We start from the raw sequence: 18,609 nt of genomic DNA, 5'->3' as shown, positions 1-18,609 counted from the left end.
TCTTTCTTTCTACATTAGTTTCTCCAGTGCTTTGCTGTAATGATAATCTGCTTTGTTGTTGTTGTTGTTGCTGGGTCTTTCTTTCTACATTAGTCTCTCCAGTGCTTTGCTGTAATGATAATCTGCTTTGTTGTTGTTGTTGTTGTTATTGTTGTTGTTGTTGTTGTTGTCTGAGACAGGGTCTCACTAGGTAGTTGAGACTGACCTGGAACTCACTATGTAGCCCAGGCTGGTCTGGAACTCACATGGATCCTCCTGACTCAGCCTCCCAAGTGCTTGGATTATAGGCGTGCCCACCACACCCGGCTTATTTTCCTTTTCTTTAGTTCTGCTGTTCTTGATGGCCTATGTAGGTATTCTCTTTTTCCAGTGCATTCATGAGTCCAATGTCCAAATTGCAAGCATTTCTGACACCTTACATGTTGCTCATTGGCTTCAGCTTGTCTCGGGCTATGAGCCGATAATGAACGGGAGTCGCCATCTTGGCTCATTTCATCCTATTTTTTAAAACAACAAGGCGGAGAAGGGGCTCTAACAAACCTGCCTGCGCTGAGGATCAAAGGAGAGAATATGGATGGAGTCACAGCAAACTTTAAAAGTTATACAGAATACAGTATCACTAATGCAGGGGGTGAGGGTTCATCACGGAAGTCTAAGTTTGTGGAAGGCTGCCTGACATTCATCCAGAATTTTCAATCCCAGGCAAGGACAGGGGAGAAAGGATATTAGTAATCAAGTCTCTGAGTTCACTAAAGAAGTATCTGTCTTGATAAGCCACTGATATGAACCCAACTATAACCTAGAAACACTGCCCGTTTTATTTTACCTTAATATACATTCATCCAGGAAGTGATGAAAGGGCTAACACAATAATTCGTTACGTTTTACCCAGTTTCAAAAATAATGCATGTAGTTACAAATCGAGAGGTAGAAACGTTGTATTAAAGACCTAAAAAATATAAACGTTATATAAACAAATGTTCAGATTAACTGTAGGAATTTCATATAGATGAATAAGGTTAAAGTTACACCGTTCTGTCAAAGGAGCATCATGTTTGTCTGTCTGTTTCTATCAGTGCACTCATGATGCCAAAAGAGGAGTGCCGAAGAGCTTTGTTCAACTGTCAGAGTTCAGGTTATTTTCGGTAAAAGATGTAAAATAAAAGGATTAAAACTGGTCAAATGGTTTATTCAAGTATTCAAGCAGGTAATTAAAAGAAACCACATAACGCACAATGTAGGAACCATTCCCAGAGGGATGTTAAACTAACTGCTTGTGGTCTCCATGACTAGCTATTTGTGAGCTGTCAGGATTAACGTTGAAAAATACGCATGAGGGAAACAATGAGAACCAAGACCTGGCATGTAAAGGCACAAGATGCCTGTAATGAATGTAACTGTACTGTCTACCTAGAATGTACCAATAAATTCAATTAAAAAAATATACACGAGGCTGGTGACAGCTGCCTGTTGTGCTAAGAGAACACACACTTGCTTTTCAGGAACTTCCTGTAGAAACTCCACATCACTAACAAGTCTTTAATAACCATTTTGTTTTGAACCTTTGGATATTCTCAGGGGTGTCTTTGCATTCTTGATAGCTTTTCTAATACTGCCCAAATCCACCTAAGGTCACAGGCATCAATGGATTCTGCACGCACAATAAAAATGCAAACAATCAGCAACTCAAAATATTATTGTGATCTGTTGGTGTCAGTAAACAGGTAACAATGCAAAGGTTCACATGAACACAAGTTTTGACCATTTAAAAGTTCAATAGAGATTCTGTATGAATTCTGGAAAGGGTATCTGTATATAATCAAGTAAAATATTTTAAACAAGTCCATTGAGCCACCGTTAGTTTTAAACTGCAAAATCCAATACACAGTTGTTCTAACTAGTGCCATAGGAAAGATTATGGAGAATTTACATGTGTCCATATTAGATCAAACGGAAGTTTTCAAATTTTCCTCCAACGGCCATCTTTTGATCCTTCTTCAAATGTTTCTTCCTGAGCTGTTTGAAGATACATGCTCAGATTCCAACACAATCACGCCAAATATCAAACTGCCTGGTGAGATGTAGATTCCTTGCTTGTATACACCTCAGCAAATATGAAATTTTACACATTGCTCTGTGAACTGGGCTGAACAACACTCACTCCCTTTCATGTTTAGTTATCCATGACAATGACTGTACTCATAAATCCAGTTCTGAGAGTATACGTATTGTACAGGTTCAATATCCCCCTGGGAGCCACGAGGGATACTATTACTTCTGCTTCTACAAAGTAAACGGGGAAAGGGGAGTGACTTCTCCGATCAGGCAGATTTTCTACAAGGTAGCTTTTGGATGGATTTCCTTCTTGAAATTGCTGCTTATTCTTTGGCAGTCAGGTGTTAAGAAAGCATAGTTTTCTGAGGACGGGTGACAGGACCAAGCAGTGATCCCAGACGTACCACCTCACGCTCCCCACACTGGCCACAGGAGAGCTGGCTGCTCACACAGTCCCAGGGCTGCAGCAGAGCTGACAATCTTCTTTCAATACCGGATTTATATTTAGGTCCACGTTCAATACCTGCAGGGTCCAGTAGAATCTTAGTAAGGCCTTCCAAAAGAAGGGCGGCCTTATGGTAGTGATAAACAATATCTTCTGTCTGTTGAAACATCTCATCCAGGGCAGCAGACAGAACCGTTTGCACTGCACAATTGTAGATGAGTTTCTGTGCAGCTACACTGTTGATTTCATCAATAAATCTCTGTCGGAGAAGAAGCGATTCAGTTTTTCTGTAAGTTTCTTGCACATCGTGATGCAGAATTTATATCGCTCGTTCAGATGTTTCGCAACTTGTTGCACAGCCGTCCGTCGACAGGCTCAGCTTTGGCAAGATGCGGGGAAGCTGCAAGCAACTGTGCTGCTTTCGTGTGTAACACCAGCTGCTCCAGCCTCCCCCACTCTGCTCAGCTGTCTGATCTGACCCGCAACCACACTCCCCTGCATCTGCTACAAGGGCACGGCAGATGTCCCCCTTGCATGGCTGTCAGGTCCAGCACGCCCTCGGGGAACATCAGCATCTTATTCAGGTAGCGTAAAGTCTCGCTCCAGCAGTGTCTCCTCCGGCAGTTCAGAAGCTGCAAAGGTGATGAGCCCCTCTAGGCTGAAGGGCGAAGCACCGTAAGGCATTGTCTCAGGCTGGGAGCTGCCTCTGCTCTCGGTGGGGAAGAGCCCAAGCCCGGCCCAGGTGGCGAGCCCACACACACACACAAGGCCAGTGGCAGCGCACAAGGAGCCTCCCGAGCTGCTGGGCAACACCGAGGTGGTTCTTGTTCAAAGGGCCATAGGAGTACGAGTAGGGGCTGTGGCACTGTGCGGAGGAGACCCCACATTGAAGAGGACAGCCCTGGAACTTGCTGCTGTTCCTGCTGATGGTGCTACTACAACACCACAGGCTCCTGCAGGAGCTATGTCCATTAGTAGTTCTGTATTTAAACTCTCTGTGCTGCCTTTGTGTCTACCTGAAGGTGCCTTCATGAATTCAGCTGATAATTTTCCAGTACTGACAGATCTGCCAAACCCTGCCTTGTCTTGCTGCTCAGATCGATGCCGCTCACTTATTTGTTCTAAGAAGCAATGGGAACATTCCCGTGGGTCATTTCCATCTTTGGATTGCCCTTCCACGGGCCCATGGCGTGTAACCAAGGCTAACAGCTTAGAAGATGCTTGCTTGTGTTTTAGGGATTTTTGAAAGGAGCCGTGGGCTTAGTAGGATAGCCAGTGATTGTTGGTAAGGGAATTTTAAAGAACCAATCGGAACTCTGTGGAGATTATCCTGTGTGCGTGGTGGGAGAGGTTCCGAGGCTTCTGGGCTGACTGGGATGAGCTGAGTAGTTGTACCCAGCCGTAGCATGGAGTGGGCACACAGAGTGGGAGTGCTGCTTTCTGAGCCGCTCGTTTCGATAGATGTCAGTGAGGGTGGGGGCACTTTGCAGCCAAGCACCCAGTAAGAGAGACGGTGGTGACTGAGCCTGTGGCACTGGAGAACCTGAGGAGTTTCTACTCCTGGATTCATGGCCCTGAAGATACCCGCAACAGCACTGACTAGACTGCTCGGGAAGGGTACCCAGCAAAGGGGAAGGTGAGTAAGGCCTGGAAGACCTAGTAGTGAGTCTCCGACCAACTGTACTGTGTCTGCTGGTGCCGGGAAACAGGATCCCAGCCCGAGGAAGCCCAGGGGCCTGATATTAGACCTTCGTATCCCTGCAGATCTTGGAGAACCATGTGGATTTGTACCAGAGGTGGCAGCAGATGTCAGATTCTGCTCCATGCGCTGAGAAATCCTTCTTTGAGTAGGAACTGCAATTGGGGCTGTTTCGCTGTGAGGAGACACAGTACGTTGACCTTGCCCTCCACACACTAAGAACTCCTTGCAAGCAGTTGCCACTGGCGCATCATTGAGTGGCCTGAAGAGATGTTGTGTGGAACCAAAACAGAGTGATCTGTGTCACAAGAAGAGTGCTTGCTACTAGTACTGGCAGAATCTTTGGACACTTGCAGGTAGTTGGGAAGACCCAATGTTGAGGAGGATAAGTTTACTTCCTGAATACGCTGCCTATCTGAAAGGGGTGGTGGAGAGGCGAAACGAAAAGGTGGAGAGCTGCCAGAAGAGCTTCCAGGAACAGAGCCAGCATATGTGGGCACTGGGAGTGGGCAAGATTTCTTTACTGGAACTTGCTCGAGAAAAGGATGGCTAAGAAATGATTCAAAGTCCATTCTATCTTTTTGGTTTCTCTGAAGTAATGCTTCTCTGGGAATACTAAGGACTAAGCTCCCGTTTCTGTTGTTGTTGTTGTTTTTTCATAAAACATCCTTAAATCTTGAGGATATTGGGCTGCAAAGGTGATTTTCCAGCTTGGCACTGATAAATCACTGTCCCTATGCTCCACAAGTCTGCCTTATAATGTTGAGGCATAATAACCCCAGGTGCCATGTACGTGGGGATCCACACAGTGTTGCAGCCACCACGTCGCTATGAAAGTATCGAGCAAAGCCAAAGTCCGCTGTTTTGATCCCAGTACCACTGACACTTGACTCTCTGTGATTGGCAGAAGACCACAAAATGTGCTGTGGCTTAAGATCCCTCTTGATTATTGCTTTGGTGGGCAGGATTCGCACGGAACCTGCAATTTGATGCAGAGACACTCTGATAGTATCTTCGCTGAGAGTTCCTTTAGCTTGTAAATAATCTGCCAGGCCTCCACCATTGCAATACCTCCATCATCAGAAAGACAGGGTTGGGTAATTCCTGAACATCATAGAGTGCTGCAGTATTTTCATGCTGATTCCTTTAAGATTTTAATTTCCGGGCCGGGGATTTAGTTCAGCGGTTCGGTGGCCTGCCTTGCAAGCGCAAGGAGCCGAGTTCAATCCCCGGAACAACAACAACAACAAAATTTAAATTTCCTTTCCAAGCAGTATTTGTGATTTTTGACAAGTTCTTTTTATTAATATTTTAAATAGCTTCCCTCAACCAGTTTTCTGCAGCGATCTTCCTGCCTCAGCCTCCCGAGTGCTGGGATTACAGGTATGTGCCTTCACGCCCGGCTTCCCAATCAGTTTTCTGAAGGTGTCGCTCCCCCGCAAAGACCACGGCGAGGGCCCCCGGGTCCCACGCGGTCCTGTAGTCGAACTCGCCCACCACCTCCATGGCTGTGCCCAGGGGTCACACAGCGGGCGGGGAGGCAGCATGGCAGTGGCACAATGAGATCAGCACCCCAGGCCTGAGGGCGCCTAGCATATCCGTGGGCGGCAGGATGGGGGCAGTCCTGCTGAGAGGGCGGAGCGGAAATGAGGGAGGCCCAGCCAGAGTCAGTGAGGCAGAGCCGGGCCCAGGCCTCTGCTCACGGCCAGGGCTCTCTGGTCCTCGTTGCCAGCCAGAGGCACCGCCACCGCCACTGTTGGACCCCGAAACCGCAAGCGCGCCCAGAAGAAGTGTGCCATCCAGGCGTCCTCATCCCGTTTGTTGGGCAGCCTGGGCCCTCTCCGCTCCTGTCAGGCCGCCTCTGCTCTGGGGCCGCAGCCCTAGAACCCTCACAGCCCCAATCCCTGAGCTTCCCTGCTAGCCTGTCCCTGACCAACAAGCACATTAAGGCGCTGCCGCCTCCTGTGCTGATTCTCCACTTTCTCTTTTGCTCCCCTCATTCCTTTGTGGAGAGAGCTTAATGAATGGGGCCATCTCACAAGTCTTCTTGAACTGTAACTGGCTTGTTCTGGGTCAAAGGGATTCTCTCAGCTCCTGGGGCCTATAGAAGTTTGCTCAACATGGCACAAGTGACCCTTTCATTTTCCTTGTTTTGTGAGGATGGACACAACCCTCTTGTCTAGAAACCACTATAGACTCTCCAGTAACTTGACTCATTTGTAGGAAAATCGAAGTACCTTGCGTAATCAGGCACACAAGGTTAAATGTTGAGTGGTTTTTCTTATATAAGAAACCTAGAGTAAAAGTAAAGAGCAAAACAAAAGATAATCGAAACTAGGGAGATAGGTCGTTCTGAAAGGAGAAGGGAATCAGGAGATGGGGGGAGGACAGAAGGGCTAAAAATTAAGAAAAAGCATTGGAATGTGTTAAGTACACATAGCAACTCAGCACAAGGAATACAAACAAGATGTACTATAAGCGAGTCCAGAGAGAAAAGGAAGAGGGTCACGGCATAGACAGAATAGGTGAGGGAGGAAAGGGAAATGGATGAAAAACTTAACCAGTTTCACACAAGGAACGTAAAGATCATGTACTATACACACGTACTAATAAAATAGAACAATTTACAACAACAAAACATAAAATGTGTTTCTTAACAAATACCCAAGAACACAGACTGCTCTCAAAAATGTCCTTTTATAAGTGTTAGCAGTTAGGTTTAAAAGAACAGGGTAATAATCTCTCAAAAATCGCTAGGAAAAGGAGAGTTTGCAACTGTATACCAAGTCCTCTGTAGGAGCAGGGCACAGACATTTATTTCTCAGACCAATGGTGGAAGAGGTGTGTGTGTGTGCAGCTGGATCTCATTATTGTCCCTGAATTAAGAGGACTTCATGGAATGTTTATATGGATGGAATCCCCTGTCCAGTGTTCCCTAAGGAGGCCGTATCAGAAATCACACTCCAATTCAATAGGAGCGAAAATGCCACATTGGGAAGGGTTGTTCTAATTCTTTTTTCATAGATCAAGTAGACATAAATAAGTTAATCCCTTAACCATTTGGCAGAGTTCTACTCCTGTCTGCAATTGCTTGTGTCAACATCTACACCCAAGGCATTCCTGGACCTCCCCAGTTGACTACTGATGAAGTAGTTCTGCATGCAGAAAATTCTTCAGGGTTTTAACACATTATTTGTCTTCTCCTGGACTAGGACTAGTTCAGACTGTCCTTTATCTATAAATGGCAGACTCCACCCATGCCACTGATAGCAAAACTTTTACAGACCAAGTGTCCAAATTGCAACATGACATGCACTTCTTTCTCGCAAAGTGCCAACACTGCAAGTAAACCTGAATATGCAGTGTCTACTAGGGGACTAGTTCAGACTGTCCTTTATCTATAAATGGCAGACTCCACCCATGCCACTGATAGCAAAACTTTTACAGACCAAGTGTCCAAATTGCAACATGACATGCACTTCTTTCTCGCAAAGTGCCAACACTGTAAGTAAACCTGAATATACAGTGTCAGGTGCTGGGGGGATGCTGGGTGGACATGGTTCGCACGGTGACAGAGAAGGCTCAGACTGTCCTTTATCTATAAATGGCAGACTCCACCCATGCCACTGATAGCAAAACTTTTACAGACCAAGTGTCCAAATTGCAACATGACATGCACTTCTTTCTCGCAAAGTGCCAACACTGTAAGTAAACCTGAATATGCAGTGTCAGGTGCTGGGGGGATGCTGGGTGGACATGGTTCGCACGGTGACAGAGAAGGCTCTACAGACCTGCTATGGCGCGGGTGCCAGAGGTTCACCACCCCTGACCTATGCCCTCAGCACGACAGCTCCACTGAGACAGCCTGAAGCAGATGATAAAATGCAGATAATGAGGTGGACTCAGAGGCCTCATCCTCACCGCTTATACCCCGCCACTGCCCTCATCACCCGCGTTAACTACCAGCAGTCACCACGTCAGACTGCTTTGGGGCATGGCTGCATCTGAAATGTCCACACTGCCCTATCTTCCATTGTGTCCTATATATGGTTCTGTGTCCAAAATCTTTCTGTTGCATTGACATCCCTTGTTTCAATTACTAAATGTGTGACTTCTCAACAAGTTTTCTTACTGACTGGCGGCTGGACCTGCCTGTTGTATGGTTTGCACATGTCCCCTCTTAGTTGTAGATTGGTGGGTATATAAAGGGACTTCGCTTCCTAGTTCCCCTTCATCTGTCGAAGGCAGCGTTAAAGAAGTCAAGTACATATATCTCAGGAAGGATAAAATTGAAGGCTAACAAACAAATCCTGACAAGTCTGTACAAGGTGAAATCACAAAAGTTGATGGACATGGGTACCCCTGAGGGCAACATGGCATACCAGTGTTACATGTGACCGGAATGCCCAGAAGCAGAAACCAAAAGGAGAAGGTAGAGCCTGACCAACCTTAGGACACTATCCCCACATCCCGCACAAAAGCTTGCCCTAGTCTTCAGCCCCATCTCCGTAGACAACTTCCCAGGAACCAGTCCCAAAAGCCCAAGAGGTAATTTGAATTGGAAGCAGAGCCCAGGCCAGAACACTAATTGCCTTCTCAATGTTCAGGTCCCAGAATTAGTGCCAGGACTTAAACAATGAGGACACAGAGTTGAGACTGAAAGTGAAAACATCTAATTCTATAGCCTGGGCTCCTACTCAGTCCCTCATTCTAAATAACATAAAAAATTTGCTTTGTAAACACAAGGTCTATTGATGTCTGTGTATAATAACTTGAGGGATTTTCCTTGGTAAAAGATATGTGCCTTTAAAAAGTGTTAACTGTTTTTGATATTTTTCTGAAGTGTAATCTAAAGTACTTGCTGGGATAAATTCGTGGGGGTTCCTTGGGCTTAGAAAATTTCTGGACTGCATTCCCACCCATGATTTAAAACTTTGCAGAAAACTTGTTAGGTTTTCTCCACTGGTGGGTGACTTTCCAGGTTTTTCCCCCGAGTCTCATGGGGGCAAATCCCAAGAAATACTAGTAAATATATCATTCTAATATATTTAAGTTGCTTAGGATTGAAAGGTTCAGCTTTCTGTGTATAAAACAGGAACATTTTCTTTGGATATTAAGATGCTCTTTCTGCTACTTGTAAAAGTAGAGCAAATCCCAGGGAGCAGCAGTGTGGACCACAGTCGTGCAGTTACAGGCAGATCCAGCCAAAGCCAGCCCTGACCTGAGCTGCATGGGCTCACAGGCCCACACCAAGCACCTCCCTGGAAAAGAGCTGCACAGGGCACAAGCAACAGCTAGAGGCCTGCCCCAATGATATCAGTAAGTGCACAGAGACCCTAGCCAGAAGCCTTTTCAGATACCAGGGACAGGGGTATACAGCCTTCAGCCCAAACGCCCTCTCAGAGAACAGCTTTGTAGTGAGGCCTTAGCTAGAGCATGCCTAGATAACATCCTTAGTGTTTACAGGCCCCATCCAGAAGCTAGTGTAAACAACAGGTCAGCACAGGTATCCAGAAAGCAACCGTTCTGAACCCAGGTATTGCTTCACTGGGGAGAAGCAGAGAAGAGGTCATTCGGTGGCTTGCTGAGAATTCAAGACCACTGGGTGAGCAAAAAGTTGCCTCAACAAAGGCACAGCAGGTTGCGTCTGTTCAAATGAGAAGACACGAAAGTCTCAAAATCAGACTTCCAGATCACCTCAGGCAACCGCAAAGGGCAATGAGATGCAGCAATCTGATACTAAACCACCTGGACTCCTTGGACTGGCAACGTAAAAGTATCTGCAAAAAATGAAATCAGAAATAATTTCTCAGATAACAACAGAGATAGTGCCCATAGTGCAGGACATGATTAACAAATCTAGGGCAGACACAGATTTAAAAAAAAAAAAAAAAGAAAAAAACAGAGGAGCTGAGGAATATTATAGAATCTATGAAACAGATACAAGCAGATTTCCAGGAGATGAAAAATTCCATTGATAGTTAATGCAGCAGAATGAGCCAATGTAAAGGCAGAATTTAAATGTCATCAATGATGTTTTGGGCAAAAACTCAAAGGAATAGACAACAATAGCAAAAATAGATTGGATTACTTTCAACTACAAATCTCCCACACATTCAACTAAACAATCAACAAAGAAATGAGACAACACACAGAATAAGAGGAAATGTTTCTAAAAATGGATTAATGTCCACAATACATAAGGAATTAAAACATACAGATATTAAAAAACATGATCTAATGTAAAAATGTGCAAAGGCTCTCAATAGACTTTTCTCAAAAGCAGACAAACAAATGGCCAACAACTACATGAAAAAAATGCTGTGCATCACTAGCTATGGAGAACTGCAAATTAAAACCATAATTGAATAGAAGTGCATACATGTTAGAATAGATGTTTTTAAAAGAAGAAAGAGAAATCTGTTGTCAGCAATGTGGAGAACAGGGAATCCTTGCTTACTTTATATGACAATGTAATTGGTATAACTGTAATGAAAACATCCCAGAGTTTCTTCAACAATAAAAGAGAGACCCCCATCCCTACACCCCAGGCCTCCGCAGAGCACCCACAGACCTCCATAACCCACTGCCCCCCGTGCCTCTGGCCTTCTTGCTGGACTGGTACCTGGATTCACACCACAGAGGCACAGGGGACATGAAGGCCATAATCCTGAGCTGCAGCCTCGATTTTGATTTAATTCACACAGTTAAAGGTGATAGATTAGTAACTACCATGAAAGGTCATTTTCTAAACTGCACTTCATGCTATTGTATGGTGGATTGTATTGCTTTCTCTAAGGTATTGCGATTGATCTAATCAGTTGTCCTTCCTGGAGTAATAAAAATGAGAATTCCTCAAAGTCATTAAAGCCTCAAAGCCTAAGGACGAGCTATAACAGAAAGATCGAAATATTAACCCAGGTATCAAACCAAGGGCAGTTCCACCACCACCACCACCACCAACAAAACAGAAATGAGAAGACATTCAAATGAGGCACAGGCACAAATACAGGCTGCCAGCTCACCAAAGGCAAATTCTGTGCAAATTGAGGTGGAAAAGATGGATAATCAACCACCTGGACACCCGGAACTGATAGCACAGGAAGTAACAAAACAGGGGAATGAGGCTCCAGAAAAATTTAAAACAGAAATAATTTCCCAAGTAACTACACAGAAGGTGAGCAGAATGAATGACCTGATTAGAGACTCTACAACAGAAACAGAATTTAAAAATTACATGAGATCAGGACAATGATAGAAGCGATGAATGCCCAGCATAGGAAAGAAATGGAATCCACGAAAGAGATTCAAACAGATATCCAGGAGATTAGAAATCTAGTAAAGGGTACACAGCAGGCTGAGCCAATCTGTAGACAGAATATCAGGTATAGAAGACAAGATGGTGGTCAGTGACCATGAAGAGAGGGATCTTTTGTAAAAAGTAAGGGAACATGAAAAACCAGTCCTATAGCTCCTAGATGAGGCAAAGAAGAATAACATAAGAGTCCATGAAAAAGCAGGAGCGAGTACAAATGTCAAAAAAAAAAAAATGTTAAGAGAAGGAATGACAGAAATTTTCCCAGACAGAGCAAAAGGATTTGACATACAGATAAACGATGCTTATAGGACTCCAACTAGCCATGATGACAAAAAATCTACATGAAGGCAAATTATAATAAAGACTGCAGAAAACCAACAGAAGAACAAAGTACTACAAGCAGTTAGAGAAAAGAAACACAATCGCATGCAAGGAAAGCCCATCAGAATCCCACCAAACTTTTCAATCCAAACCCTCAAGTTAGGGGGGACCTGGACTGAGGTATTTTAAGCCCTAAAAGAAAACACCCTCCACCCCAGACTGATGTATACTGCAAAAATATCTTTCAAAATTACTGGAGATATAAGATACTTTCATGACAAACAGTACCTGAGAAAATATATGAATACCAAATCAGCACTCCAGACAATTCTAAATAATATCCTAGTAAAGGAACAATGAAGATTCCAACTCCGTAAGGCCCAATAGAGCAAATCTAGCGGGCAAGGCAAGAAACTGAAGGAGAGGAGAAAAAAATTAAAAATACCCAACTACAGGAAAATAACATGATGACGATAAGTCAATACATATCAATTATAACCATCAATGTCTGTGGCCTCAATTCACCATTCAAAAGAACGATTGGCAGAGTGGACCAAGAAGCAACATCCCATACTATGCTATATACAAGAAATACACCTACTTCAAAAAGAAACTCATAGACTGAAAGTAAAAGGATGGAAAATACATCTCCATGAGACAGGAACCTGGAAAAAAAGCAGCGGTAGCGATCTGATTTGCAGACAAAGTAAATTTCAAGCCGAAACTAATTAAGAGAGACAAAGAAGGTCACTACATCCTTATAAAGGGAATAATCCAAGAGGAAGCAATGCAAATCATAAATATATGCATACACTAAGTACTAATGCCCCAACTATACAAAACAGATATTAAGGGATGTGAAAAACCAAATAAGCGCTAAGACAATGGTACTCGGGGACATCAAGGCCCCACTGCCACAAACGGATCATCTAGACAAAAAATCAATAATAAAATGCTAGAACTGAAGCAAGCCTGTGAACAAATGGACTTAATAGATGTCTACAGAGTGTTCTGCCCCACAAAATCAGAATATGCATTCTTTTTGGCTGCACATCAGTCATTCTTCAAAATAGACCGCATACTAGCTCATAGAACATGTTTAAGTAAATGCGAATGAATTGAAGTTATTCAATGTATATTAGCAGATCATAATGCAATTAAGCTGGAGATCAATAGCATAAGAAACAGTAGAAACTTCACAAACACGTGGAAGTTGAACAACACTCTCCTGAATAATCAATGGGTCACAGAGGAAATTAAAGAAGAAATTACACAGATTTTACAAATCAATAATAATGCCAATACAACATACAGGAAACTATGGGACACAATGAAAGCAGTTACTGTTTTCATGGCTAAGACAAAACAACCAACACTCAAAATTAAAGAGGAAAAATTTATTTCGTCTCACAGTTTGTAGAGGTTTCAGTCCATAGTCGGCTGGTGCCAAAGCAGGAAAGCACAGGAGAAGGTCTATGGCATGGCAATTAAAAGGCAGCAAGCAGCAGGCAGCAGCAGCCACAAGCCTGCCTTCACGCTCTCCCTTTGTCTTCCTTCTAGGCTATAAGCCATATTGGTGATGCCCACACCCAGGATGGCTTGCATCATCCTCAGCCAGAGCTATGCCAATTCCAATTAGTGGACTAATTTAATACCACACACCCTTAATCCCAGTATCACGTGGCCTAGGTTCAGCCAGCTAAGAAATGTCCCATTAGGAGCACATGAGGCTTTGCAGGGACATCCAGATGCAAGGCATAACGACATAGAGATGAAAAACAAAGTATGTTGAGGAGGAGAAGTGCACATTGATGCTCATTGCAGCATTGTTCATATTAACCAAGGTGCAGAATCAGCCTAACCATCTGTCATTTGATCCATTAGCAAAGGATGATGATGTGCATGTGTACAGTGGAACCTTGGCTCATGAACTTCTTTCCACCATTCTGGTCACAAATCAAATTGGACAAGAACTGCGTCAAATGTCTCCATAAGGTCAACATTTAGTTCTCTTCCCACTCAGTTTGTTTCTAGTTATTTTTACTTTTTTTCTGGTACTGAGAGTTGAACTCAGGGACTCGTTGCCAGGCAGGCATGGCTCCCCTGAGCTCCATCCCCAGTCCTTCCAATTTAATTTGTGACCAGAATCATGGAAAGAGTAAAGTTCATGAACTGAGTACCACTGGTTTATCTTGCAAAACAAAACCCTGTTATTTGTAACAAGGTTCATGAGCCATAGCATCTTATAGGAAGTGAGTGAACTAGACCAGGCACAGTGAGACAAATACTGCATGATCTAGTCTGTATGTAGAATTTAACATTTCAGATTCATAGAAAAATTGTACAGGATGACGTTTAGTGGGTTGCAGGAGTGTGTTGATGAGTTCCTGGGCAAAGGATACACAATTTCAGATGACTAATTCCAAGGAATCAATCATATACTATAATGCTATATTTGATAATATATTTTCTTCTTGAAAATTGCTAGGGGACTAAATTTTAAAGGCATCCACCACAAAAAATATGTTTGCGTAGTAATACAAATGTTAATTCGCTTACTTTAGTCGTTCCAGAATGTGTGCATATTTCACGTTATAATGGTGTACTTGAAAAATTATACCCAAATTTTATTTTTCACTAAAAATTAATATTGTTAATACCATTCATATAATGCAAATAATACTGTTGGTAAAGAGTAAGTGGAAATAAAATCGACTATTTGAGAGAAAAACGAAAGCAAAAACATAAGAAAAGGAAAAAATGGAAACAGTCTTCGTGAATAGGGAAGAGAGGAGGGGGTGAAGGGAGGGCAGGGAAATGGGGAAAAAGAAGAAGTAAGATACATCATGTAGAGGTACAATATCCTAATGATGAATGTCACTGTTCTGTATACCTAAAAAGTACCAATAAACTCAGGAAAAAATTAAGTGGTAAGAATACAGGAAAAAACAACACAAACCAAAAAACCCAGGGTGCAATTGTTCCTGTTCTCTGAGGTATAGTTAGCACTATATGTTTCACTCATTTTCTTAGTATATTCCTGTAACTGAGGCAGAAATCTGGAATGTTTCCATTACATTTTACATGAAATGTTACAGGGTGACTAGACACCCTTGGAATTTAAGTATGACTTATATCTTAAGTGTATTTTAGGAATTTCTGACCTTAACACTTAAAATGTTGATTTAGTTGAATAATTCAGGGTCTTTAAAGACATGTAAAATAATTTACATGGACTATGTGGTAACAGTTGCCCTGTAAAACAAGCAGATAATAGATTATTTTAAAGAAATAAATAGAAATCATCAGGAATGACTTAATTATCAAAGAATTAAAAATTGAGTGTTACTTTTACTTCACTTGGATTTATTTTGTTGTTGTTGTTCATTTCCCTCCACTGAACCGGCCTTGTTCTCTGATTTACCAGCATTGCATCCCACTGTTTTCTGACAGATCAAGATGGAATTCGCTTCATTTTTAGAAATATCTACTTTGGCTTTCCGTAGACACTGATCTTCAACTTTGCGTGGCAGAAGGTCTTTTCTTACTGCTTCCACTAGGGCACTACTTGCTCTGCTGAATGCTGATGGACTTCATGAAGATTGTTCTGCCCCAGAATTAACAGGAGCTTTTGAAGGTTGGCTCATTGTAAGAGTTTGAGGGCGTGAAAGGGATGATGATGGTGACTGCGTAGAAGAAAAGTGTGACTGAGGCACAGAAGACCGTGTGGATGTTGAACTTGATGATCTTTGTTGCGGTGGAATCAGTGCTTTGATTGTACAACTGAAGGTCTTGTTGACTGTAAACCACTCCTTGACTGGGCAAGTGAACGTCTTGGTGGCTGGGCACGAGAATGTTGTCCTGATGGAATCGAAACTTGTGATGCTCGTGGATGTGAAGATAATGACAGTAGAGCTGAACATTGTGAAGATTTTAGAGTTGAATGTCCTGATAATGGCGCAGGTGATGATTTTGCTAATGCAACGAGATATCTTGATGGTGGAGAAAGTGAAGATCTTGTCGTTGACTGACCTGAATATCTCGTCACTCTTGTAGCAGAAGGTTTTGATGATTGTGCAAATGCAGACCTTGTAGATGGAAAAACTACAGATGCTGGTGACTGCATAACTGGGGCACGGCCAACTCGACTTGTAACTCTGTCTTTTATTTTAGTTCTACATGACATTGCAGGAGGAGGAGACATTGTTGGAGACTGTCCTTCATCTTCCTCCAGTAGAAGTAGATCATGGGTAAGCACTTCACAATATTGAACAAGTTCAGGTACAGGTGCAGATAAGTCTACATTAGTTGGAGGAAGTGGAAGACCTGCCTCAGGAATAGTCTGCAGGCATAGAAGTCGGGGTGTGGCTGCAGTGCCCAAAACAGTGGATGGAGACTGAGATGGGGAATGGATGGCTCCAGGATCCTCTGCCCTCTTTGGCCATCTCAGGCGAGCAAGCCAATCAGGCGGTGATGGAGGTGGTGAGGGTGGTGCGGTGGAGCTCACAAACACCTCTGTTTTATGATGAATGGGACGTTGGGGTTCCACTTTTTCTCCCTTCCCAATTCCATAACGGACATATTTCTGTGTGTCTTTCAGGTATTCATGTCCACTCCTTAGTGAATACAGAGGGCTGGCTAATGTTTTTCCTCCAGCTCCAGTTAAAAACCTACTTACTTCACACCCAAATGAATGCGTGGGAAATGAGAAACGTTCCACCGGTTGATACACCCATGAATGACACATCTCTCCCCAGGCAGCTTGGCTGGGGTCCACTAAAACATCATCTTGTATGCTTTGACGTAGAGGCGCACTCTCTGGTTCACTGGGATGATAGAGGTGCTCCTGCTCCTTCAGTTTCTCTTGCTTTTGTTCTTTACTCTCAGCTACAATATTCGCTTTACAAATTCCAACACTGCAAGTACTATCAGAAAAATCCTTTAAACCTGTATCATGCAGGTAATTAAAAGTAGGTATATGGAAAGCTAATATCTGCCCACAAGCATCACATCTGTCATACACTATAACAAGTAATGGCTGGGAAGTGGACACCTGCTCTGTTGCAAGAGTAATTTCTTCATCCTCCTTGGATTTTGTAGCTGGTAAATGAGATTCTTTGTTCGTATCCTGGTGGGTAATAACATCCATTAACTGGATTAAACGTTTCTGCAAAACCATAAATCTGCAAGAGACATCAGCAACCTCTCTGGATATTTGAGCCAGAAGATCGTCAGCACAATTACGCAGATCATGTACTTGAATGGCTATGTTATGTAAAGACCTGTGCATTACATGAATTTTCTCCTCTTGGGATTCTATTGGCTTTACCTGTTTAGCTCGATGATCTTCACCTTCCTCTCCTTCGAATGGCATTCCAGACATGGCTGCGCTTTCAGTGTTGGGAGGCTCTGCTGCTTCACTGTTCCGTAAGCATCCTCACCTTGCGTTAGACCCCTATGGGAATCTAGCTACTTTTGAGCTTGGCCAGAAGCATCTGACTCTGGCAGGGGCTGCTTTGATCTGAGGGTGAGAGCTCTCAGTCTCCGGTTTTACATCAGTAACCAGGCAACACAGCTGTATGTCACAATGATGTGGTTGAGTCAGCAGTGAGAGAAGAATGCTGCCTGGTCACAGCCACACCCCTATGGCCTACTCCGCTGGGGCTGGTTTCACAAAGGTGGGGAGGAGGCACTCTGGAGAGGAAGAAATAATGCTTTTCATCTAACCTCTCATTAGTGTGTCTGGCCAGAGGACAAACTGTATGAGATTCCCTAACTTAAAGGGCCTTAAATACGACCTATGGCTGCTGTTATTCTAAGAATTGTCTTCCAGTTGTGACGTTAACTCTGAGCTTCATTTGTATATCACTCAGCCGGGTCAAACTTGTACTTGTTTTTGTCATCTACTCCAATATGCTTCTTCTCCCTGTGTCCTTTAGCTTTTGAGTAAGGTGGTTCCATCAGTTCACATGTCCATGCCCCAAACCAGAAGTTATGTTTGTCTTTGACACTCTTCCCTTCCCTCTGTCCCACTCCCAGTCACCTAGGCTGGTCAGTTGTACCCCAAAATATACTGCAACCTGGTTCCAACTCCCTCCACCTGCTCACCCACCACTGCAATACACGTGATCCCTCTGTCTCAACAGGTGTTTACGATCATTTCTTGTCCTTTACCAATGTATTCTCAATCCTGCTTAACTTCCCGTTACAATTCACTGTTATCACAGCATATACTTTTCATGATTTCTGTCTTTTAAACTTACTGAGAGTTGTACTATAATCTACTATTTGTTTCTCCTGGAGAAAGTTTCTGGGGCACTTGAGAAGAGTGTGCACTCTGCTAATGTTAGAGGATTAGATCTACAGATGCCTGATAGGGTTTTTAGTACTTGCTGCGGTTCTGGTCTTGTATTGCCATATTGATCTTCCTTGCAAATGTATTTAATATTGAAAGCGAAGTGTGGAAATCTCTGAGTATTGTTGAATAACAATATTCTCTCTTATCTAAATTCAGTCTGCTTTTGTTCCTTACTCTGTATTTTATTTATAAGAGTCATTTATTGTACCGGTTATTCTAACTTCTTGATACATTGAGCATTTCCTCATGATAATAGTCCCCCTTTATCTCTACTGGTATTCCTTGTCTTAAAGAATATTTTATGATACTGTTCTATCCAGTACATCTTCTGTGACTGCTATTGGCTTGATATTTTGTTCTATTATTTTTAACATATTTGCATCTTTAAACCTTGTCTCTTATACCTGGTTTAT

General features: G+C 43.1%; 1 protein-coding gene and 1 pseudogene across 1 annotated transcript; both read right to left on the bottom strand.

Moving 5' to 3' along the window:
• Nucleotides 1-2,399: 2,399 nt before the first annotated feature.
• On the bottom strand, nucleotides 2,400-5,705 carry LOC104854740 (annotated as a pseudogene).
• Nucleotides 5,706-15,231: 9,526 nt separating this feature from the next.
• LOC104854732 (wiskott-Aldrich syndrome protein family member 1) lies at nucleotides 15,232-17,344 on the bottom strand. The gene has a single exon (XM_033760537.1). It carries the CDS (start codon nucleotides 17,219-17,221, stop codon nucleotides 15,602-15,604), a length of 1,620 nt encoding a protein of 539 aa, XP_033616428.1. The 5' UTR covers nucleotides 17,222-17,344; the 3' UTR covers nucleotides 15,232-15,601.
• Nucleotides 17,345-18,609: the final 1,265 nt, after the last annotated feature.

This window comes from Fukomys damarensis, unplaced genomic scaffold (genome assembly GCF_012274545.1).
Source record: "Fukomys damarensis isolate Sample0158 unplaced genomic scaffold, DMR_v1.0_HiC HiC_scaffold_39, whole genome shotgun sequence".
Classification (NCBI taxonomy): domain Eukaryota; kingdom Metazoa; phylum Chordata; class Mammalia; order Rodentia; family Bathyergidae; genus Fukomys; species Fukomys damarensis.
The sequence above is the reverse complement of the archived record's forward strand: the minus strand, read 5'-3'. Positions and strand labels throughout refer to the sequence as shown.